The 26210-nt window shown below is 43.8% G+C and overlaps 1 protein-coding gene across 1 annotated transcript in view; it reads left to right on the forward strand.

Annotated features, from left to right (window-relative positions):
* Positions 1-466: 466 nt before the first annotated feature.
* The window catches only part of tmem120aa (transmembrane protein 120Aa), a 35697-nt gene continuing 9953 nt past the window's right edge, over positions 467-26210 (forward strand). Inside the window, exons 1-8 of the mRNA XM_080211092.1 lie at positions 467-644; positions 6404-6522; positions 11471-11587; positions 13445-13504; positions 16379-16474; positions 18767-18856; positions 20989-21054; positions 23217-23278. Coding sequence (XP_080067218.1) covers positions 582-644; positions 6404-6522; positions 11471-11587; positions 13445-13504; positions 16379-16474; positions 18767-18856; positions 20989-21054; positions 23217-23278 — 673 coding nt within the window. The 5' untranslated portion in view covers positions 467-581. The remainder of the gene's footprint in view (positions 645-6403; positions 6523-11470; positions 11588-13444; positions 13505-16378; positions 16475-18766; positions 18857-20988; positions 21055-23216; positions 23279-26210) is intronic.

Here is a 26210-nt window from a genome sequence, read left to right on the forward strand (position 1 = left end):
TAATAATAACAAACACTGGGTGAACACAGCAATTGCCCCTCTATAATCAGACACTGGGTGAACACAGCAATTGCCCCTCTGTAATCAGACACTGGGTCAACACAGCAATTGCCCCTCTATAATCAGACACTGGGTGAACACAGCAATTGCCCCTCTATGATCAGACACTGGGTGAATACAGCAATTACCCCTCTATGATCAGACACTGGGTGAACACAGCAATTGCCCCTCTATAATCAGACACTGGGTGACTACCAGTTGGGTGTCTCTCTGGGAAATCCCTCCTCCTCTGACACTGACACAATCAGGCTCGCAGCCGATTGGCCGAGCTGGAGGCGATTGTTCTCCGGGCGCTCCCATTGGGTGGTACAGGGAGAAGGCGGGGCCCGTGTCTGGCAGTCCCGCCGTGATGATTGGCTGCCCCAGGCTAACCCGGAAGCGAGCTACCCTTGTCTTTCCTTCTGGATGTAGCGCTCCTGTCAAAGCAAAAAGCAGAGGCGCAGGCGGATCCCGGGCTGGCTGCTGAATCCCGGGCGGCCGGCAGGGAGGAGGTGGAGGGTGGGGAGGGGGAAAGAAGCAGCATGTCTTTCCAGGAGTGTTGGGAGGAATGGGAAAGCCTGGACAAAGATTATCAGCTCTTACAGGTAACAATAAGCCACCCCCAGGGTCGGACCTTCGCCTCTCTGATTCCCCACCCCGCCCTCCCCAGATGAGATCCCGCCTTTCTCCCGTCTCCCGTCTCCCATTAGTGGATCGCTACATCCAGTCGCTACGATTTCCCTCCTGATTGGCCGATGTGCCTGTCAATCAGAAATTCCGCTGATTTCCACAGACCAGGATCAAAGGGTAGAGTTTGTGAAATTACTTTGTAAATTGCAACGTGTCTCCTAAAGACTCCTCCAATTAATCAAGGCTTAGTGTTCCAAATGTCTAACACACTGAAATTATTTCACCAGTCTGGATAATCCCTTTGAAATTAACCTTTTTAAGGAAAAAAACTTGAATGTTACCAAATCCTTGCCTTTTCCCGGATCTGGACTTCCCTTTTACAATTGTATTCTTTAAAAGGTTGACATGAAACTTTTCAAAGTCAGCGTGACGCTGGCATAAATCTTCAATGTTTTATTTTATGCGCCGGCATATTTCTGTGGTGTTCAGTACAGAAGGAGTAAACTATTGGACAGGCTGAAGACAGTGGGTTGGGGTGGAGTGAATAACCATGTTGAAAACTACATTGACTAATGTTCAATTTAAAAACTCTGCTTGCAGAGCAGGTCATTATTCGGACTTAGGGACAAATAAAAGTTTCTAAGGTTCCCGAGGCGTAGGGAAATTTGCCAATCTGCAGAGCTGACAGCAACAACAATCAAAGTTTACATTGGAATTTTAATCACACCGTCAATTATTGTGGAAATGCAGTGATAGCTAAGCAAATATAATGAGCTTTTGGTGTACAGCTAGACCTTTCAACCATCAGTGGTTTTTTTTGGGTTTTTTTTTGAAGAAATACTGGTAGGAAAGTGGAGGTCAACAGCTGGAACTGGTATCTCTCAATTCAAATACCTGAGAATGGGACCTCAGGGTGGCACTGCTGCCTCACAGCGCCACGTTGAATTCCTGGCTTGGGCCATTGTCTGTGTGGAGGCTGCATGTTTTCCCCGTGTCTGTGTGGGTTTTCTCACGGTGCGCCGGTTTCCTCCCACAGTCCTGAAGACATGCTAGTTAGGTGCATTGGCGGTGCTAAATTCTCCCTCAGCGTACCCCAACAGGTGCCGGAGTGTTGCGCTGGGGGATTTGCACAGTAACTTCATTGCAGTGTTAATGTAAGCCTACCTGTGACACTAGTATGGTCACTGCTATATATAAAGTTGAGCTGGAATGGCAAAGAATGCATCCTGCAAATAGGAATCAGTAGAGATCGAAAGAAGATGATAATCAAGGCTGAATTGAAGTGTATTGTTGGACAAGAGTGAAACTTGAAAAAATTGACATCCAAAGACTAAAAATTTGTGAAATGTGCTTGTGGAGAAGGATGGTGCATGGTGGCACAGTGGTTAGATCTGTTACCTCGCAACGCCAGGGACCCGGTTCAATTCCGGCCTCAGGTGTCTGTGTGGAATTTGCATGTTCTCTCCGTGTCTGTGTGGGTTTCCTCTGGGTGCTCTGTTTTCCTCCCACACTCCAAAGATGTGTAGGTTAGATGGATTGATCATGCTAAATTGCCCCTTAGTGTCCAAAGGTTTTGTAGGTTTTGGGGGATTTGCTTGGGTGAAATGCTCAATGGGCCGAATGGCCACCTTTTGCACTGTGGACATTCTATGATGGAGTAGGTCAGTTTATGATATCAGACAATTTGAAATTAAACATGACGAGGGCAGGGAGGAGCATAGTTGGTGCTCCCATGGACAACTAGGGGGCAGTATAAGAAGATCACTATTGCTTTTGTTGAGGGAGGAATGTTGACTAGGACTCTAGGAGGACACCTGGATTTGCATACCCATTCAATTCAAAAGCCTCCTGTGACAACTAAATCCACAAATCTACAATTTTGGTTTCCCCCGTTAATTGCTCATATTGAGCCCTTTATACGTAAGCAAGCAGCTTTGCCTTTGTAACAAATCCAACTCCTTTCCCTCATAATGTAGATTTCTGTTGTTCATTGAATGCTTTCACCTCTCATTGACTGGGAGAGAGGCTGGTGTTCAATCTGGCCTCAGGTAATGGGATAAAGGACATCTTTGTCGACTGTAATTTCAGCACAAAATGAGTTGGGCCGTCTGCATAAAACTATCACTTAAACAGAAATAACTGTGATAACGTGCCTTTCTTGTTGAGGTGCCCAAGAGCCACTGTGTAACTTTGGATGATTTTCTGCTGCTAGGCAAGCACTGTAGTGAATTTGTACAGTGCGCAGTTCTACGCAGAACGCTGAGATAAATGAACAGTGAATCTATTTGGGTTGGTAATGAGGGAGGAATGTTTGTCAGGACACAGAAGTTTGGAGAAAAAAAGCTTATGCTGATCTGAAGAAGTCCACAAGACGATACTGCACTGGAGAGTGGCAGCTGAGATCATGTGCTGAAGTCTGGAATGCTGCTTTAAGTCACAACCTTCTCTGACTGTGACTAAATTGGCAATCTCCCTCATGCCACAAGAATGGCTGGCATTGGAACTGGAATATCTAAGACTGGCTTAGTAAGAGCTGTCCTTTGGAAGTAGGACATAAGACAAATTGTAGAGTTCCCTCCGGGTGCTCTGGTTTTCTCCCACAGTCCAAAAGACATGCAGGTTAGGTACATTGGCCATGCTAAATTCTCACTGTGCCAAGACGTGTGCAGGTTAGGTGGATTGACTGTTGGCTAGCTGACTATGCTTAACTTGGCCTGGGAGTGCTTGATGCTGGAAAATGTGCTAACATCCCACACCTCTTTGCTTATTATTTTTCTTCAAACATTTTAGCAGTAGCTGGTGCCAGTAAATTTGATCAGTGTAACAATCTTGGTCTTTTGTAGAGATAGAAAAAGGCCTTTTGGTAGTTGAGGAACACACAGCAGGAAGCTGAGGTCAGAGTTGAACAGGATGCAAAGATTGTTCATTCCTCATTCTGCAATTTCAGCCAGAAATGCAGGTGGAATCTTGTCTGGAGATTGACCACTTTTCAGCTGCAGGAGTTTGAGACTCATTCATGTCTTTGGACATTCTCAATCTCACTGACTCATTCATACTGAGCCAGTTGCTGACCCTTGGCCAAGTGAAACCAATCTGGGTAGCACAGTGGTTAGTATTACTGTCTCACAGTGCCAGGGACCCGGGTTTGACTCACAGCTTGAGTGACTGTGTGGAGTTTGCACATCCTTCCTTTGTCTGCATGGGTTTCCTCCGGGTGCTCTGGTTTCCTCTCATGGTCCTAACATGCGGGTTAGGTGGATTGGCCATATTAAATTGCTCCTGAGTGTCAGGGGGACTAGCTAAAGTAAACACATGGGGATAGAGTCTGGGTGGGATTATGGTCGGTGCAGATGAAATGGGCCGAATTGCCACCTTCTGCACTGTAGGATTCTATGATTATACAGAGTGTCAAATTATGCCCACCCTGTCATCTGAACAGTGTGTAGTACTTCAGTTAAAGTTGAATTGTAAGCATTAGCCTAAGCTTTCTTGCCTCATGAGTCACAAGGTTAAAGTTCTACTCTGAAGATTTAAGCATATAAAATGGCACGGTGGTTAGCACTGCTGCCTCAGAATGCCAGGGACTTGCATTAAATTTTGGCCTAGGCTGACTGTGCGGGAGTTTGCAAATTCCTACTGTCTGCATAGGTTTCCTCGGGGTGCTCTGGTTTCCTCCCACAGTCCAAAGACGTGCAGATTAGGTGGATTGACCATGCTAAATTGCCCCTTAATGTCCCAAGATGTGCAGGTTAGGTGTATTAGCCATGATAAATGTGCAGGGTTACAGGGATAGGCCAGGAGTGGGCCTGGATAAGATGCTGTGTCAGAGAATTGTGTAGACTCGATAGGCCGAATGGCCTCCTGCATCATATGGATCCTATGGTAATATAGACTGGCATTTCAGAGCATTACTGAGGGAATGTGACGCGAACAGAGGATGTTTGTTTTAAATGAGAGAGGTTAAACCTTTCTCTCAAATGGATATAAAAGATTTTGATCATATCTCTGTGCCAACACAAATGTTATCTGCACTGTTTTGCTGTGATATTGAGTTAATTGGCTGTAAAGTGCTTTGGAAAGACTATATAAATATATAGGGCCCTATATAATCCTTTCGATTAGGCACATTACAGCCCTCAGGACTCAAAGTTGAGTTCAACAACTTTAGACTGTGACCTTTCTCCTCAAGCTTAACCCCTTTTTTACATTCCTCACATTTCTTGTCTCAATACAATAACACCTCCCATCGCAAACCCTCCCACAGTGGGCCAGCTGTCTCTTGTTCTTAAGTTTGGCCACATCTTTGCTGTAATCCCTCCCAGCTAAGGTGTAAGACCCAACACATTTTCCCCCTCTTTCATTTCCGATGAAGGGTCAAGCTTGAAACGTTCACTCTCTTCTCTCTTCCTACAGACCTGCTGAGATTTTCCAGCATTTTCTGTTTTTGTTTCAGACTGCTGTATCTGCCTTATTTAATTGTAGACACGCTTTTGTGTTTCTTTCTGTCTTCTGTTTACATCATTCTCTCTCATTGACCTGGGAAAGGAACCAGGATTTAATGTAATCTTCTTCTGGCCCATTGGAAGATCTGGTTTTCTGAGCTGTGTCTTTTCTTGTCGGTTTCTTATTAACGTGTGGACTGGACATACACCGAAGCTCCAGGAAAATACAAAGCCGAGAGATAGCAGATCTCTTGCTAATACTTGAACAAAACAGCTTGCATTTATATAGCACCTATAATGTGACAAAATATCCTTAGGTGCTTCAAAGAAGCCTTATCAGACACTGAGCCATAGAGATGTTGGGGCAAGTGAGCAAAAATTTTGGTCAAAGAGGTAGGTTTAAGGGAACATCAAAGCAGGAGAGAGAGTGGGAGATGTTTAAGGAGTGAATTTAGGTGGCATGATGGCACAGTGGTTAGCACTGCTGCCTCACAGTGCCAGGCATCCGGGTTCAATTCCGGCCTCGGGTCACTGTCTGTATGGAGTCTGCGTGTTCTCCCCGTGTCAGCATGGGTTTCCTCCCACACTCCAGAAGATATGCTGGTTAGAGGCATCGGCCATGCTAAATTCTCTCTCCATGTACCCAAACAGGCACCTGAGTGTGGCGACGTGGGATTTTCACAGTAACTTCATTGCAGTGTTAATGTAAGCCTATTTGTGGCACTAATAATAAATTAACTTTAAACTTTTGTGTGAAATGGGTGAAAGTGAGTTTTTAATGGGCAGCACGGTACGACAGTGGTTAGCACTGTTGCCTGACAGTGCCAAGGATCCAGTTTTGATTCCGGTCTCTGGTCAGTATCAGTGTGGAGTTTGCAAGTTCTCCCTGTGTCTGTGTGGGTTTCCTCCGGTGCTCCAGTTTCCTCCCACAGTCTAAAGATGTGTGGGTTATGTTGATTATGCTAAATTGCCCCTATTGTCAAGACGAGAAGCAGGGCAGATATATGGGGTTAAGGTGAATAGGGCCTGGGTGGGATTGAAGTCAGTGCAGACTCGATGGGCCGAATGGTCTCCTTAGGGATTCTACGACAGAGCTACAAGCCTGGAAGTTTGTTGGTCATCCCGTGACGGAAACTGGGGGCACAGAGATCTTGGGAGATTATAAATCCACAAGGAAGTTTTCCATTTTCAGCCCTGGATTGCCAATCCGCAGGACAAAGTTTAGTTGTGGTGTGCAGTCTGAGATTCCTACCTACGTCAATATGTTACAATGTCCTCTGGTTCCCTTCCAGGAAACACACAAACAGTACAAGCAACAGCTAGAAGAGGTAATCAAACTTCAAAATTCCTGCCTCAGTTCCATTGAACGGCAGAAGAAGAAATACAAGGAACTCTCCAAAAATCTTGAACGGTAACTATTTCCTGTACATTGATCTGTTAAACTTAATTCTGAAGTGTTCCCATTCATGCTCCTTCCTCAAATCATAACATTGTAATTGTCTTCAAAGACCTTGATTTGATTTATTCTTGTCACATGTATTAGTATACAGTGAAAAGTATCATTTCTTGCACACTATACAGACAAAGCATTCCATACATTGAGAAGGAAAGGAGAGAGTGCAGAAAGTAGTGTTACAGCCATAGCTGGGGTGTAGAGAAAGATCAACTTAATATAAGATAGCTCCATTCAAAAGTCTGATGGCAGCAAGGAAGAAACTGTTCTTGAGTCAGTTGGTACATGACCTTAGACTTTTGCATCTTTTTCCCAATGGAAGAATGTGGAAGAGAATATGTCCTGGCTGTATAGGGTCCTAATTTATGCTGGCTGCTTTTCTGAGGTCGTGTAGATGGAGTCAATGGATGGGAGGCTGGGCTTTATTCATGACCCTTTATAGTTTCTTGCAGTATTGGTCAGAGCAAGAGCCATGCAAAGCTGCGATACACCTGGAAAGAATGCTTTCTATAAAAGTTGGTGAGAGTCGTAGTAGTCATATTTCCTTAGTCTGAGAAAGTAGAGGCATTGGTGGGCTTTCTTAACTATAGTGCCGGCATGGGGGTGGGGGGGTGGCAGCGCCAGGACAGATTGTTGTGCACGTTAGGTGGAATGGCCAAGGCAAATTGCCCCTTAATGTCCCAAGATGTGTAGGTTAGGTGGATTGGCCATGGTAAATGTGTGGGGTTACAGAGATAGAGTAGGAGTGGGCCTGGGTAAGATGCTCTATTGGAGAGTTGGTGGAAACTTGAGGGGCCGAGTGGCCTCCTTCTGCACTGTAGGAATTCTATGATTCATCCTGTGGGAGTGGAAAAGAAAATAAAACAGAGCTGAGTGAAAAAGAATAAAAACAGAAAATGCTGGAAATACTCAGGTCGGAAAGTGTAAGTGGAAAGAGAAACAAGAGTTAACTTTATACATTGATGATCTTTCCAGGAGGCATTTGATAAGGTGCCCTGTCAAAGGTAACTAACTACACAAGGAAAGATTACATGGTGTAGGGGTAGATGCGTGGGAAAGTAAGTTGTCAAGAGGAGGTAGATTGATGGTGTGGTGGCACACTGGTTAGCGCTGCTGTCTCACAGCGCCGGGGACCCGGGTTCAATATCGGCCTTGGGTCACTGTCTGTGTGGAGTTTGCAAGTTCTCCCCATGTCTGCGTGGGTTTCCTTTGGGTGCTCCAGTTTCCTCCCACAGTCCAAAGATGCGCAGGTTAGATTGATTGGCCATACTAAATTGTCCCTAATGCCAGGGGGATGAGCAGGGTAAATGAGGTCTACTGGAATAGGGCTTGGGTGGGATTGTTGTAGGTACAGACTCAATGGGCTGAATGGCCTCCTTCTGAACTGTAGGGATTCTATGATTTTACGAAAGGGATATAGATAGATAAAGTGACATGTGGCAGACGCAGTATAACGTCAGTAAATGTGAACTTATCAACTTTGACAGGAAGAATAGAAAAGCAGCATGTTATTTAAACAGAGGGAGATTGCAGAACTTAGTGGTACAGAGGGATCGGGGCACACTGCTATATGAATCACAAGGATTAATATACAGGTACAGCAAGTGACGAGGAAGGCAACTGGAATGTTGACATTTATTGCAAGGGGAATGGGAATAGAGTAGTGGGGAGTTTCACTGCGCTATACAGGACATTAGTGGGACCACATATAAAGAACAACACAGCACGGGAAACAGGCCCTTCAGCCCAACGAGCCCGTGCCGCCATCTTAACAATGTGTTTTTCCTCCTCTACCCTTGACCCATGGCTATGCTTATCGTATCCCCATTGGAAACCAGATCAAGGGGAGAATAATTTAGGGACAATTTGTTACACCAATCAGCCTAAGAGCACATCTTTGGGGTGTGGGAGGAAACCGGAGCGCCCGGAGAAAACCCACGCAACCACAGGGAGAATGCGCAAACTCCCACAGACACTGGCCCAAATCCATGTATCTGCACAGCAAACAGTGATAGTCACTGAGCTGTTGTGGTGCCCATCTGCTGGTCCAGTTTTAAGCATAAACAAACGATGTGAAGTACTAGGCTACTTTCAAAACATCCAAGAGCAGCCCACGCACGACCCACCGTGTGCGTGCCCTTCGTTAGGCAACAGGGTGGACCGACACACCTGTGGGGAAAAAGAGAAAAACATCAACACGTGTAACAGTTGATTTCCAGGAATGTCCCGAGGCCCTGATCCTTATTTAAAACAGTTTCCTATAACCATCCAACCCTGTTTTGCTCATGTGTCTATCTAAGTAAACCTTAAACAAGTCCAGGATGCCTGCCTCCACCACCTTACTTGGCAGTGCATTCCATACCCCCATGACCCTCTGTGTGAAAAACCTCCCTCTAGCATCCAAATTATACCTCTCCCCCCTCACCTTAAGCCCGTGGCCCCTCGTGATATTTGTCTCCAATCTAGGAAAAAGCCTGCCACTGTTTACTCTGTCTATACCCTTCATTATTTTATACACTTCTATTAGATCCCCCCTCAATCTCCGTCTTTCTAAGGAAAAGAGCCCCAATTTACCCAATCTTTCCTCATAACCCAGTCCTTCCATACCAGGCAGCATCCTGGGAAATCTCCTCTGCACTCTCTCCAGGGTCTCCATGTCCTTCTGGTAGTAAGGTGACCAGAACTGGACCCAGTAGTCCAAATGCGGTCTAACCAACGTTCTGTACAACTGTAGCATTAGACGCCAGCTCTTGTACTCTATGCAGTACTGTGCATAGTTTTAGTCTCCTTACCGGGGAAAAAAGATATAATTGTGTTAGAAGTATAGAGAAGAATCCCACAACTCATTCCTGGGATGAGGGGCTTATATAAGAATCATATGAATGCTACAGTGCAGAAGGTGGTCATTCAGCCCATTGAATCTGCACCGACAACAATCTCACCTAGCCCCTATCCCCAGAACCCCATATATTTACCCTGCTAATCCCTCTAACGTACACATCCCAGGACACCAAGGGGCAATTTAACATGGACAATGCACCCAACCAGTGTATCTTTGGACTGTGGGAGGAAACCCACGCAGACACAGGGAGAATGTGCAGACTCCACACAGACAATGACCCAGGCTGGGAATTGAACCCAAGTCCCTGGTGCTGTGAGGCGGCAGTGCTGACCACCGTGCCACCATATTATGAAGAAAGGTTGAGCAGGTTGTGCCTATGCCCGTTGGAGTTGAGGAAAATGAGTGGAGATCTTACTAAAATTCAGACGATCTTGGAGATTTTATAGAGTGGATAGTGAGAAGATGTCTCCTTTTGTGGGGGAGAGTAGATGAGAGTCGGACACAGTTTAAGAATAAGAAGTTTAAGACGGAGAAAAGGAGGATTTTTTTTGCACAAACGGTCATTAGACTGTGGAATCATCTTCTCCAGAGAGCAGTGGAGGCTGGCTCATTGAATTTGTTCAAGGCTGAGTTACACAGATGTCGATGGACAGGGAAATCAACACTAATGTGGAGTGGAGATCGTGATCAAATCGGCCATGATCTTATAGATTGACAGAGCAGGTTCAAAGGGCTGGATGGCCACTCCTGCTCCTTATTCCCTTCACTGGAACCGGGTAATGTTAGAAAAGTAATAGGTTTAAAATCAGTCAAAAGGAGGAGGTGGGAAAAAGGACAGAAAGATCTGTGATAGGATGGAAGACAGGAGCATTGAAATGGTGAAAGGATTGATGGCAAGGGGAGTAGTAATGGAACAAGTAAAGAAACAGAAGATGTGTCCGGAAGAGGTATGAATGGCAGAGTTAGCTGCTATCTGACTGCAAAAAACAAGAGAAAGATGAGCTCAAACCAAATCCCAAAGAAGAAGGATTTATGCAGAAGAAGCATTTCTGTAGCGTCCGGATTTTCTAATGAGCCTTATGGCCAGTGAAATACTTTTGAATCATTATTGTAATATAAGGAAAATGGAGCAGACAATTTTGTAAGTTGCAGGATAAATTTTGGCCTGGTCGATGTGAATCCCTTGGAATATTTTTTATTCATTCACAGGATATGGGCATTGCTGTCTAGGCCAGCATTTATTGGCCGTCCCTAATTGCCCCTTGAGAAGGTGGTGATGAGCTGTCTTCTTAAACCGCTGAGTCCCCATGTTGTGGAGGTGTACCCACCATGCTGTTAGGGAGGGAATTCCAGGATTTTTGACGCAGTGACTGTGAAGGCATGGTGATATATTTCCAAGTCAGGATGGTGAATGACTTAGCAGGGAACCTCCAGGTGGTGGTGATCCAGGTATCTGCTGCTCTTGTCTTTCTAGATGGCAGTGGTCACTGATTTGGAAGGGGCTGCCAATAGAACCTTGGTGAATTGATGTAGATGGTACACCTTGCTGCCACTGTGCACCTCTGGTGGAGGGAATGAATGTTCAAGGTAGTGCAAGCTGATCAAACAGGCTGCTTTGTCCTGGCTGGTGTTGAGCTTCTTGAATGTTGTTGGAGTTGCCCTCATCCAGGCAAGTGGAGAGTATTTCGTTACACTCCTGACTTGTGTCTTGTAAATGGTGGGGCCAGCTATAAACAGTCAGGAGGCGAATTACTCCATAGAATTTCAAGGCTCTGATTTGCTTGGGTAGCCACATTATTTATATGGCTGGTTCAGATTTTGGACAATGGGTATTGATGATTATGTCCAGTTGAGAGGTCATACTGCCATTATTTCAGCCAAAGGCCTCTGACTGTGCGGAACTCTCTCACAGCACTTCATTGAAGTCTTGGTCTGGACTATTTGCAGGAATTGGGCTTGTTGCGTTTGGCTACCAACTGAGCCAAGTTGGTACACCAGTGCACTTTCAGCTGGAATGGGCGGTTTTCACAATGTTAACTCTTGATCTGATTCCCATCCTCCCAGCTGTCAGTTGCTGGAGACTGAAGAGCAGCTGAGAGACACTGGCTTCGTCCAGGAACTGATGAAGGAAAGACAAAACATCTTCTTTGAAATGGAAGCTTTCCTGCCAAAGAAAAATGGGTAAGTAAGCATTCTGAGCAATCCCAACTGCTTAACCTTTTCAACATCATGACAGGTTTACTCATCCAGACCGTCCATAGGTTCATAGACGTTTACGCATGGAAAGAGACCGTTCAGCCCATCGTGTCCGCACCATTCAACAAAGATCTGACTGCACTAATTTTCCAGCACTTGGCCCCTAGCCCTGGAGGTTATGATAGCACAAGTAAATATCTTGAATGTTACAAGAGTTTCTGACTCAACCATTCTTTCAGGCAGAGAGTTTCAACTCCCATGACCCTCTGAGTTTTGACTCCCACCACTCTCTGAATAAGTTTCTCCTCAAGCCCCCTCTTATCCTTCTACCTCTTTCTTTAAATCTGTACCTGGTTATTGACCCCTCTACTAATGCAAAAGCGCCTTCCTATCCCCCCCCCATCTCTGCCCCTCATAATCTTATACACCTCTATCAAGTCCCCTCTCAACCTTCTGAGGAAAACAGCCTTAAGTCTATCTGATTTTTCCTCATAGCTCTGACCCTCCAGCCCAGGCAGCATCCTGGTAAATCCTCTCTGCACCCACCTCTAATGCAATCACATCCTTTCTATACTGTGGTGACCGGAAGTGCGCACAGGACTCCAGATACGTCCTAACCAGTGTTTCATACGGTTCCAGCATGACCTCCCTGCTCTTGCTGTCCGGTTTAACCTTAGGCGCTGGTTGACATTTGGTCTCTGTTCTCTCCCCGTAACTTCTGCTTCTCTGTGTACATCAGGCTCTTGCAGCACGGTTTGCTCAGTGAAAACCACTGCTAATTAACTCTCACAATGAGCGATGGCTGTACTGCATTCTGATTGGCCAAAATGAGGCAAGGCTATCTCCTAATTTTGATTTGATTTATTATTGTCACATGTATTGATGACAATGAAAAGTATTGTTCCCTATGCACTGTGCAGACAAAGCATACCGTTCATAGAGAAGGAAGGGAGGGAGTGCAGAATGTAGTCTTATAGTCATAGCTAGGATGCAGAGAAAGGTGAACTTAATTGGCTTAAGGGGCACATGATCAGCCTGTGATTGGTCTGTCCATGTGATTGCATGTCCAGTTTCTGATTGGTTTATCCAGGCTAATAAAGGCAAGTATCCTATTTGCCTTCATAACCATCTTATTACTCATGTGGCTGACTTCAGGGATCAAATGCATTCTGCACTCTGGGGATTAATAACCCATTTCCTCATCAAAGGAAGGCTGATTTGCTATCTTTGCTGGTTGCACATTGACCTATTCATGCACACGTTCAGAATCTGGACTTTGGACAGGTGAGGAAACTTTTCCCTCGAGCAAACTATTACCCAATAAAAACAATTAGAGATTTGTACGACATCCAATTAGAAGGAAAAATAATGGAAGTTGCACGTATAATTCCCTAAATTTGCATCCCTTTATTGTGGAGTCCACGAGATGTAGACAAAAGTCGTAGGTAGAAGATGGATTGGAACGAGGCACTCGCTGAATGTTAAAATGGGCGGCGCGGGCTTGTAGGGCGGAAGGGCCTGTTTCCTGTGCTGTGTTGTTCTTTGTTACAGCTCGGAACCAGCCAAGTTCACGAACGGGTTCAGATGATATTTCTGTGTGTGTTACTCGTGGCAAAGTTTCATTGTTCCTCGTGTTTAACAATCGAAGGTGTTACCCTTTACTCAGTGTAAAAGGTAGGGGTGGGGATCTTGTTGGATAGTTGCATTGCCAGCTGCTCTCGGAGCCCTGTGTATCTTGGCATACGTTTCTCAAACATTTTACCCATATGGTGCGTGATTGGTTTGAAAAGTTGACCTGACCATTGATTCTGGAAGCACAGTGACTTTCTTCTTCTGTTGCAGGTTGTACTTAAGTCTGGTTCTGGGAAACGTCAATGTGACTCTGCTCAGCAAACAGGCCAAGTAAGTATTCACTGGGCTCAAACACAGCCTCTAATCGAAAAGTTCAGTTAGAATCATAGAATCCCTACTGTCCATCCAGGTCCTATCCCCATAACCCCATGTATTTACCCAAGCTGATGCCCTGACACTAAGGGGCAATTTAGCATCCTAATCAACCTAACCACTACATCTTTGGACTGTGGGAGAAAACCAGATCCCCTGGAGGAAACCCATGCAGACATGGGAAGAATGTGCAAACTCCACACAGACAGTGACCCAAAACTGAGAATTGAACCCAGGTCCCTGGCGTTGTGAGGCAGCCGTGCTAACCATTATGCCACTGTGCCTCCCTTACCAGTTCTAGGCATTATTTAAATTCAAATTTTAATTGTGTTCCTGTAAGAAGAATTTTCTGAGGTTTCCCCCTGGGATGCTCTATACTTGTTGAACCTCATTCAACCAATACATTGACTGCAAAAGACAGTATATAGTTAAAGAACAAAAAGGAACTTATTTGCTAATGCATGCACCAGGAGAGAGACATAATCCATGAGGTTTGACTATCCTCTCTGAGCTAATATTGCTAGGTAAAATTGTTATATTATTCTGAACATTTCAATACCCCAGCCAATCTCAATCAGGCTGGAGGGCCCAATCACAATATTAAATATTGTTACCTGAGCAAATAATGTTCCACCTCTCAACAGGAGTAGGAGATTATTAGCTTATTGCCCATGTAGGTTCCTTCCCCTCTCCTAGGAAACCCTAATCCACGTCATTACCAATAATCAAGGCCATAGCCAACATCTGTGATTTTTAATTGGTGAAAGGAGTCACTCTTTCGCTGGAATCAGGGCCTCCTGTATCAGCTTGAGAGACTGCTCCGGCCTCGTTACCCGTGAACAAATTTACTCCCTTAAATAGCAGGCCTATGATTAAACTTGTTTTCACATATCCAAGAACAGATAACAGAAGCAGCCTTTCTGTGCTTCATTGTATTAAAAGAAGTTGACCTGTCTGCCACAGTGTTTCCCATCATTCAGAATGAAATTGGCCAAAGCGCGCAATACATATATATTAACAATGCAGTTTAAGTTTATAATACTTGGTTCATTTGTGTTTATACGGTTAAAGGCGCTTTATAATTACTTTAACCTAGTCTACTTATTATAGTAAAGCTAAAATGGAGGGCCTCATACTAAGAATTCTATAATATCCCCCATCAGTTCATTTAAAACTTTAGCCATTTGGGCATCAGGAGAAGCCTGCTGACGTAACTCAGGAAATATTTAATACGTTGTAGAGTAACACTTATCCATAACTTGCCAAGAGTGCTAAAGCTCTTGCTTTCTGCCTTAGGCGCAGGTTGACATTCGGTATCTATTCGCTCCCTGTCACTTCTGCTTCTCTGCATACAGCAGGTTCTTGCTGCACAACTTACTCAGTGAAAACTGCTGCTAATTAACTCTTTCCAAGCCGCAACCCACAGAGTGATCAGTGACGCTATTGCGTTCCGATTGGCCAAAATGAGGCAAGGCTATTTCCTAATTCGTTCATGCCTAATTGGCAAGATCAGTCCGTGATTGGTTTGGGTGGTGCACGTCCAGTTTCTGATTGGTTTGTCCAGGGTGATGGTCATCTATTGATTGATCACTTATTGTCCCAGGACTGGCCCCCTCAGGTGTCAATTATTTGTGAGACTGTAAGACATAGGGGCAGAGGTGGGGCAGAGGTAGGCCATTCAGCCCATCGAGGTTGCTCTGCCATTCACTGAGATCATGACTGATCTGATGGGATAATCCTCAACTCCACTCTCCCGCCTTATCACTGTAACTCTTTATTCCCTTCCTGATTAAAAATCTGTCTATCTCAGCCTTGAACATTTTTAACAGCCCAGCCTCTACACCCCTCTGTGGTAAAGATTTCCACAGATTCACTACCCTCTGAGAAGAAATTCCTTGTCATCTCTGGGTTAAATGGGTGACCTGAGACTATGCTGTCTGGTTCTAGACTCTCCCACAAGGGGAACCAACCTCTCAGCATCTATCCTGTCAAACCCCCTGAGAATCTGATATGTCTCAATAAGGCCACTTCTCATTCTTCCAAACTGCAGTGAGCACAGGCCCAACCTACTCAAACTCTCCTCATAAGAATGAATACTTTTATTTGGGAACATGGATTCACAGTTTAGATGTCCAATTAATCTATAGGTATCAGTACGTCCTATGGAACTACATTAAAATTGGTGTTTTTCAATACATTTTTTGTTGCAAGGACTGCTTTATCATAATGTGTTTTTGTTATATCTGTCAGTGATTAGTATAATTAAAAATACAGAATAGCTTTACAAAATTTACAAAGTTGCAGATATACAAAATCTATATAATATCAATGCTTGGTTTGCTAAATATAAGACAACGCATTCAACCAACTTATTTAGATTTTCAAAAACTAATTACTAAACTTAATTCTTAGTTTACAAAATCAAAGGTGGTTACAGCTGGAAAAGAAAGATTCTTTTAAACATCAGAAGTTAAGCTGTACTAAATTAATAAACAAGACTGAATGTTTTAACGTATTTTTATTTGCAAAATAGATCTTTGATTCGAGAGGATGCAGCTGATAATTGTCAGGGAGATAGATTGTCCACACCAGTTATTGTTCAACTTTGATGTCTTGCATCACTGGCTTAAGGGCAACTTTTCTCTGGTCAAGTTGGGATGTGTTGCTAAGACCAAGTCATGTGGTGAATTCATGTCCCAGAATTCAGCGCAAAACCATATCGGGTTGACGCACTTCAACTATTTGACTGAGCTGCAAGCTGATTGTAAATAATTATCAAAATTAAACTTTCCTGCATCCTGTGTGACAGTCTCTGCTTTTTCCCCGCTGCAGGTTTGCCTACAAGGATGAGTATGAGAAGTTCAAGCTATATCTTACCATCATCCTCCTCCTCATCTCCTTCACCTGCAGATTCTTGCTAAATTCCAGGTGAGATGTTGGTTGAAGAATGCAAAGTAACAGTATGATTGGGAAAATACCTCCCTTCTCGCTACCTCTCCCCTCCCCCCTCATTTGGTCCTAGCAGATAACGGATATTCTCCATTCAGTGCACGGGATCCCTAAACTGAGAGCAGGCGGGATTGTATCTGAGCTCCCAGATGCTAGTTTGTTCTATTGCGTGCTGAACGGAATGTTTGACTTAGAAACTAGAAGCTCCGCCATTCGTTTTGATCATGGCTGATAATCAAATTCCATATCCTGATCCCCCTCCTTCCCCCCCACATTCCTCAATCCCTCTAGCCCAAGAGCTATATCTAATTTCTTTTTGAAATCAGACAATGTTTTGGCCCCAACTACTTTCTGTGATAGTGAATTCCACACACTCACCACCCTCCTCTGGGTGAAGAAATGTCTCCTTACCTCAGTTCTAAAAGGTTTACCCCTTATCCTCAAACTATGACCTCTAGTTCTAGACTCCCCCATCCTTGGGAACATTCTTTCTGAATCTACCCTGATTTTCTTTTTTTTTGAAAACTAGCCCTGGGTACCTTTCTCACATTTCTCCAATTTTGGAACAGTTCCACGGAGACCTATAGCTTTCACAGGTTGTAAGTCCCACAAGTATCAGCTGTGGTCAGAGGGTAACTTGTTCCAAGTCCAGAGACTTGAGCATGTGAGAAAAGTAAATGAAAGCACACATTGAAATAAATAACTGTGATCTGCTAGCCATTACAGATATCTGAATATTGAGGGATATATAACATTCAAGAAGAATAGGAAGCTTCGTAAAGGTGAAGGGGTAGCGCTGTTAATCAGCGATGACCTTGGTTCAGGAAATCAGGATTTGGAATTAGCCTGAGTGGAGATGAGTAGGAGAAAGAAGTCACTAGTGGGAGTGATCCCAACCAGTAACTGCAATATAGGGGAAAGTAAAGTAAAAGTGATGTAAAGTTTATTTATTAGTCACAAGTAAAATTTACATTAACGCTGCAATGAAGTTACTGTGAAATTCCCCTAGTCACTGTAATCCAATGCCTGTTCAGGTCAATGCACCTAACCAGCAAGTCTTTCAGACTGTGGGAGGAAACCCATGCAGATACAGGGAGAATGTGCAAACTCCACACAGACAGTGGCCCAAGCTGGGAATCAAACCTGGGTCCCTGGTGCTGAGAGGCAGCAGTGCTAACTACTGTGCTACCATGCTGCCCATAATACAAAGTATACAGAAGAAACGTTGGGTGTTTTAGATGAAGGGACAGCAATAATTATGGGTGACTTCAATCTACATATAAATGGGAAAAATTAGATTGGCAGTAGTGGCCTGGGTGAGATGTTCACAGAATGCTTTTGTGAGAGTTTCTTAGAGCAGCACATTCCAGAACAAACCAGGGGGCAAGTTGTTATTGTGGAATGTAGCAGAATTAAATAACGATCTCAGAGTAAAGGCACCACGAGGATGCAGCAACCACAATATGAATGAATTTTATATCCAGTTTGAAAGGGAGAAGAGTGGGTCTAAAACTACTAGAGCAATTGTTTGCAATGAAAACTGAACCAGGTGTACGAGGCTGGAGGATACATCAATAGAGAAACAGTGGCAGACATTTAAGGGGCTGTTTCAGAATACTCAGAAAAAGTATATTCTTGCTGTAAAGAAAAAATCTAAAGGGAGGAGCCACCATATGTGGTTTACTGAAGAAGTTAAAGAATGTGGACCTCAACACAAACAAATCAGTCATGATCTCAGTGAATGGCAGAACAGCCTCAAATGACCTACTTCTCCTGTTTTGTATGTTCATATCTGTATGGTTGAGTCACCTGAGATGGGCATAGAGAGATTATAGGAATAGAATGGTAGTTAACGTAAAAGGTAACCTAAAAAAATCTTCTGCTGTCATGTCAGTAGTGAACAGGTAGCTAAGAGGCAGAGTGGGACCAATAAGGACAAAGACGTTATAATGTATGCTTAGAGGCACAGGGGGGTCTAGAATAGCTAACAAATACTTTGTGTTTACCAAGGAAGCTGATGCTGACAGAATACCAGTAGAAGTGGAGATGGTACAAGTGACGGATAGGGTGCAAATTGATAGGATAGCAGCTTTTCTCTGTCAATTGTTTAAATCAGATTTTGATTCTGTTCTGATGCGCGCCACAGTCACAGTGATTCACGTAGCAATCTACAGGCCTAATGAGCTGCCTTTCACAATTAATTTGTTGCTGATTCCAATGGATTTGAGTACAGAGTTAGAGATTAACTCCTTGGCCTTTGTTCCTGTGCAGGGTGGTAGATTCCGTGTTCAACTTCCTCTTGGTGTGGTATTACTGTACACTCACAATCCGAGAGAGCATCCTCATCAACAATGGATCCAGGTAAACCCAGCAGCTCCTCTCTCCTGTGGGACGTGGTGGTGTAACGGTGATTTCGCTGAGCTAGTAAGCCGGAGGCCCAGGCTCTTGGGGACATGTGTTCAAATCCTGCTGTGGCAGCTGGATTACATTATTTAAAAAATCTGAAATTGAAAACTTGTCACCGTAAAATGATCATCAATTAAAAACTCATCTGGTTCACTAATGTCCTTTAGGGAAGAAAATCCTCCGTACTTATCCAGTCTGGCCTACATGTGAGTCCAAACACAAAAAAATCATAGAATCATTGAATCCCTGCAGTGCAGAAGGAGGCCATTTGGCCCAAAAAAACCTGCACTGACGACAATCCCACACAGACCTTATTCACAAAGCTCCACATGTTTACCTTTGAGACCAAGGAGGAATTTAGCATGGCCAATCCACCTAACCTGCACACCTTTGGACTGTGGGAGGAAACTGGAGCACCCAGAGGAAACCCACACAGACACGAGGAGAATGTGCAAACTCCAAACTGACAGTGACGGGAGGCTGGAATTGAACCTGAGTCCCTAGTGCTGAGAGGCAGCAGCGCTAACCACTGTGCCACCGTGCTGCCCCTGAATATGGGGTTAATGTGGTTAACGCTTAACTGTTGGCAATGGGGAAAACAGGATGGGCGACAAATGCTGGCCCTGTCAGGGGTGCCCACATCCCAGGAACAATCTTTAAAGAAACACCATGCAAAAAATTTGCGTTCTTTAAAGGACCCCTTTCTCACCACCAAAGCTTCCGTCATAACATCAGCTCATCACCATTGCCATGCTCCTCTGAATTTTCCTGCCTTGTTTTTCCAAAGATTACAAGGCACCATTCCAGAAGTCTTTCGATTTCCTTATAAATGAAAACTTAATCTTTAGTCTCTACAAGCTTACTCCATCCTTGGATTTTAGAACATTTTACCATTTAAAACACACCCTTAGCATCATCCTGTTATTGTTAAACCCTCTTGTACCCCGAGTTTCCAATTTAAAAATGGAGCCACACAGGGATGAATTCAGATTGATTCAGCCTGGATGTTCCCATGGATTACTGGCCTGTGTTAATCCTGCTTGTTAACTGTCTCTGATAAATCTCAAATCTATTCTCCCACACACTGCGCGCTCACAAATCTAGAATCACTGCCTGCTGCTGTATGCAAAACAGAGTGCCTAAGTAAAGAGAATAATGAGCTTTTTAAAATCTCCAATCCGCTCTCGGAATCTATGATAGTAGACTACTTTGCCCATGTTGCTTGTCTCTCCCTGAGACCCTTGACAGTATTAGCAACTTGACTGAGGAAATATCACAACACAGTCCAATGAATGCGATATTCATCTGACACGTGAACACACACACTGCCCAGCAGGGGTCACTATCTGGCTTCCAAAGGCCTTCAGTGGAACTTCTAAACTCATCAGGCAGCCAATGTTAATATATTACAGTAACCCAGGCTGTTTCCTTTCTTACCCCACCAACCCCGCTGCACTGCACTGAAGTTACTGTTAAAACCCCCGAGTCGTCACATTCCGGCACCTGTTTGGTACACTGAAGGGGAATTTAGCATGGGCCCCCAGTGCCGCTAACCAATACGTCTTTCAGACTGTGGGAAGAAATCAGAGCATTTTTAAATTGGAACCTCGGGTACAAGAGGGTTTAACGATAACCGGACGATGCCAAGGGTGTGTTTTAAATGGTAAAAAGTTCCAAAATCCAAGGATGGAATAAGGTTGTGAAGACTAAGGATTAAGTTTTGATTTATAAGGAAATTGAAAGGCTGTGGGAAGAAATCAGAAACCCACGCAGACACAGGGAGAATGTGCAAACTCCACACAGATAGTGACCGGAGGCCGGAATTGAACCCGGCTCCCTGGTGCTGTGAGGCAGCAGGGCTAACCATAGTGCCACCATGCCAGCCCGACGCAGCCTTCAATCGCAAGTCTATCAGCTCAACTTCTGCGAATTTTTTTTGTAAGTTCAGCACAGCTGTAATGTGGAAGTTGCAATCTCTGGGTTGTGAACAGCTCAGCATTTGTGGGGCAGTTTATTACCCTGCTTTCGTGCAGACTTAAAATGTTGATAATATTTCACTTTGTCCAACATTGGTTATCTTTCCTCAGGATTAAAGGCTGGTGGGTAATGCATCATTATGTTTCGGCCTTCCTGTCAGGAGTCATGCTGACCTGGTGAGTACAGTAATCCACAGCAACAGAGCGTAGTGAGATTGGGAAGCAGGTTTCAGTTTAAATAACTTATCTTTTGTTTCTGCTGCTCGTTTCTTTATCTTGGTTTATTTTTCTGAATGTTAAATTATTGAATCAAGACTGGGGATTCATTGAAATTACTTTAGACAAAGTAACAGCAGTGAAGAAAATAATGATTCGAATTGATTTATTATTGTCACGTGTATACGGTGAAAAGTATTGTTTCTTGCATGTTCTACAGACAAAGCATACTGTTAATAGAGAAGGAGAGGGTGCAGAATATAGTGTTACAGTCATGGGTAGGGGTGTAGAGAAAGATCAACTTAATGCAAGGTAGGTTCATTCAAAAGCCTGATGGAGCAGGGAAGAAGCTGCTCTTGAGTTAGCTGGTACGTAACCTCAGACTTTTGTATCTTTTTCTCAATGGAAGAAGGTGGAAGAGAGAACGTCCAGGGTGTGTGAGGTCCTAATGAGTGTGTGTTACCCAGGACCATCCCAAGGTTTTTGTAAGAAGTAGATGAAAACCAGGTAGATACCCCAACAATAATTCTCCAAAGTTCTCCCTGTTCTGGAATCTTTCCTTTAGATTGGAAAATAGCACATGTCACTCTGCTAATATAGGGAAGGTGATTACCACTAGACTGTTAATCCAGAAACTCAGTTAATGTTCTGGGGACCTGGGTTCGAATCCTGCCACAGCAGATGGTGGAATTTGAATTCAATAAAAAAATCTGGAATTAAGTATCTACTGATGACCGTGAAACTATTGTCGATTGTAAGAAAAACCCATCTGGTTAACTGAAGTCCTTTAGGGAAAGAAATTTGCCGTCCTTACCTGGTCTGGCCTACATGTGACTCCAGAGCCACAGCGATGTGGTTGACTCTCAACTGCCGTCTGAAATGACCTAGCAAACCACTCAGTTGAAAGGCAACTAGGGATGGGCAATAGAGCCAGTGACGCCTGTGTCCCACGAATAAAACAAAGTATATTGTCTGAAAATTACGAGAATTTAAAATTAAGGATAGAGTGACTGAATACCTTGAAACTTTCCTTGGGACTTTCACAGTAACTTCATTGCAGTGTTAATGTAAGCCTACTTATGCCACTAATAAATAAACTATAAATGAAGCTGATTAGAGAGGGCCAGCATTGATTTGTAAAGAGTAGGCCATGCCTGACTAATCCAATTGAAGTGACTGGAGTAGTGGTCAGCAATTTTTGTGCATCTTCCTTGTATGAATTCCCAAAATAAATTTTACAGAATGCCCCCCCCGCCACACTGACCAAGGCCGGAATTGAACCCAGGTCCCTGGTACTGTGAAGGCAGCAGTGCTAACCACTGGGCCACTGTGCTGCAAACATATTATAATGTTTCTAGGTGAAGGCTGTGTAAAGGGGGAGAGTGTTGTAGTAGGAAATGTGAATGTATCAGGGCTGTACTAGTACTCTCTGCTTTACCTCCCTGCCATCACTGGGTTCTAGCAGTGGAATAGTGTCTGATAGTTTAGGCAATGACATTGGTCCCCTAAGGTCAGTGATTTGTATGGAAACACTTGTCATAATCCCCATTACTCCTCATGGTGACTGGAAGAATTTGGAGATCGGATTCTACATGCCCTCTAACCTCGAATGATAATTTGTTACATATTTGCCATAATTTGGACTTTTATCAGCTGCCATTTTACAAATGAGCAGTGAACAGTGCTAAATAAAAGCTATTCATTCTATCTTCTACCTCATTATCTTTCTGTCTCTCTCTGTCTTGCTTTCGGCTTTTCCCTCTGTCCCCCTCTCTATTTCTTTCTCTCTTAGTTTCTAGCTCTTTCACTCTCTCTTTTCCCTTTGCACTGTGGATGGCACTGGCCCTGGAGACTAACAGCTTTCAGAAGAGTAGAGGCTTTGGGAGATGGGGTGGATTCTGGATGCAGTCGCTTTAACATCTGCTACAATATGGGGGCGTGTGGAACTCGATGGCCTGCGATAACTCAGTGTTTATTCATTGACCTTTTACGTAAACTTGATAAATTCACAGAAAACAGAATGAGCTTTGTTGAGCGGAAGCAGGTTTCTGATAGAAACCCAGGCACGCTGAGTGCCTTGTTAGCGTCGATGCACTCATTACAGATTCACATCTCATTTTTAGGCCAGATTCGAAGATGTACCAGATATTTCGAAACCAGTTTCTCTCATTTTCCATGTATCAGAGTGAGTACCTTCCTTTTTTTATGAAAGTATATTTTAACTGATTACTTGGTCTCCTCTGCTCTTCCCTCACCACCTGAACCATCCGGTGATACGTGATATCTTAATTCTGCACAGTCATTACTAAAATGATAGTAGCGCAGTGGTTAGCACTGCTGCTTCACAGCTCCAGGGACCTGGGTTCGATTCCTGGCTTGGGTCACTGTCTGTGTGGAGTTTGCACATTCTCCTCGTGTCTGCATGGGTTTCCTCCGGGTGCTCCGGTTTCCTCCCACATTCCAAAGATATGTGGGTTAGGTTGATTGGCCGTGCTAAAATTGCCCCTTTGTGTCCTGAGATGCATAAGTTAGAGAGATTAGTGGGTAAATGTGTAAGGATATGGGGGTAGGGCCTGTGTGGGATTGTGGTCCGTGCAGACTTGATGGGCTGAATGGCCTCTTTCTGCACTGTAGGGTTTCTATGATTCTTTAAAATTTAAGTTAAATTTGGTAAACTGGGGTTAGACAGAAAGTGAAATACCAGCTGTTCTGTTGGTTCAGTGTGACATTTATCTAGATCCCACATTGGCCACCATCTCCACTCTTTCTCTTCACCTTTCCAATTAGATGCAATCTTCTGTCACCTACATTTGGGAACTGGAGTCAGAGTGTCCAAACACCATGACTTTAGGAGATAATTTTGCAACACTTCTGCAAAAGGACCCAACTAAAATCTGATTAAATTCCCCTCAGTTGACAGCAGCACAATATGAACAATGGTGTTGAATCTGCAGCTATCTTTTTCAAGAATTGGCACAGTAAGATTGGTCACCTGCACTGTCCACCACCATGATACCAGCTTGTCCTTGGCCTCGAGGTCAGAGAGCTGCAGTGGTAGACAAGAGGCAACAATCTAGTTGTGCTATCTACAATACTGAGTCTGCATTGTCAGAGACACACGAACATCAAAAAGAAGCAAAAGTTCAGCATAGATGATCTGCATTTACAAAGATCTGCTACAACGTCTTGGCGACACAAGGGCATCTCTAAGAAATAAAAGATGTTACAGGACTCCTATTGTCTGTGAAATGAGTCCTAGCCTCCTCGTGGTGAATTGCAGACTGGCTTCTGGTTGTGAGATATGGGCTGCCTTCTCTGTTTCTGAAGGGGGTAACAGTTTTACTTTGGTTATTTCAAACTGGAGAGTCAGCTGTTTATATATCTTGCATTCTTTCCTTTTGTAGAACTTAGTATTTCTGTAGCCCTGAATCACCCAGTCATTTAGGTAAACTGTTTCCATTTGGGGAACTTAACATTTCTATAGCAGTCATCTAAGTAATCTGTTTCTATTCCTAAAACAATTCGTACCTGGTCATCTTTAGATGCTTTCGTGCCTTTGGGTTGCCTGGTCAGTTTTAGAGGCTTGTCTGCCTCTGGAAATGCTGCTGTTACTGTTGCTAGGTAGATTTCTACCTTTCAGGTCTTTTAAAATTCTTATTACTGTTATAGTTAAGCAAATCCTTGACGATTCCACATTGTCACTTTCTAAAGGGCCAACATTCACTTTACTACCTCTTTTTTTAAATACGTGTAGAATCTGTTGCTGTTTCTAGCCATCTTCCCCTCATACTCTAATTTCTTTCTCCTGATTAACCATTTACCCACTCTCTTTATATGCTGACCAACTATTTGACCTGCCACTTAACAGTAATATATCTATATGCAAATTTGATGCTTTCCTTAACTTCTCCAGTTAACCACAGATGATGGGCCCTCCCTTTAGAATTTTTCTTTATGGTTGGAAATATAGAAACATAGAAACTAGGAGCAGGAGAAGACCATGTTGCCCTTTGAGCTTACTGCACCATTCATTATGGCTGATCCTCTATCTCCATACGCTTGTGCTCTCCCCATACCACTTGAAGCCTTTCATGTTTACAAATCCATCTGTTACCTCCTTAAATATATTCAGTGATTTGGCCTTCACAGCCTTCTGTGGTAGAGAATTCCACAGGTTCACCAGCCTCTGAGTGAAGAAGTTTGTCCTCATCTCAGTCCTAAATGGCCTGCCCCAATATTCTGAGACTGTGACCCCTTGTTCTAGACCCTCTAGCCAGAGGAAACAACATCCCTGCATCCAGTCTGTCCAGGCCAGTCAGAGTGTTATATGTTTCACTTAAATCCCCTCTCATGCTTCTAAACTGCAGTGAATACAAGCCCAGTCAATCTAATCTCTCCTCATATGACAATACTGCTGTGGCAGGAATCCGTTTGGTGAATTTTTGCTGCAGGTACATCCTTTCTTAGGTGAGGAGCTCAAAACTGTACACACTACTCCAGGCGTGATCTCACCAAGGCCTTGCACAGCTGCAGTGAGACCACTATCATTATCTGTACCATTTGCCTTCCTAACTGCTTGCTGTACCTGCATGCTAGCTTTCAGTGGCTGGTGTACAAGGACACCGAGGTCCCTTTGTACATCACCATTTCCAATGTCTATCACTATATAAATAATTCTCTGCCATTCTGCTTTTCTACAGAAGTGGATAGCTTCACATTTATCCATGTTATACAGCGTGTGCCACATATTTGCCCATTCACTCAACTTGTCTAAATCACGCTGAAGCCTCTTCACTTCCTCCTCACCAGTCACATTTCCCACCAAGCTTTGTGTCATCAGCACATTTGGAAATACTACATTTGGTTCCCACATCCAAATCCTTGACATATATTGAGAGTAACTGAGACCCATGCATTGACCCCTGTGGGACATCACTAGTCACTGTCTGCCACTTTGAAAAAGACCCATTTATTCGTACTCTATATTTCCTGTCTGCTAACCAATTTTCAATCCACGCCAGTATACTACCCCAATCTCACTTGCTTTAATTTGCACACTAGCTTCTGATGTGTGACTTCACCCTAAAGCTATTAATCAATCCGGTTACATTATATCA

The sequence above is a fragment of the Carcharhinus amblyrhynchos genome, chromosome 23 (genome assembly GCF_965287045.1).
Source record: "Carcharhinus amblyrhynchos chromosome 23, sCarAmb.v2.hapA, whole genome shotgun sequence".
NCBI lineage: Eukaryota > Metazoa > Chordata > Chondrichthyes > Carcharhiniformes > Carcharhinidae > Carcharhinus > Carcharhinus amblyrhynchos.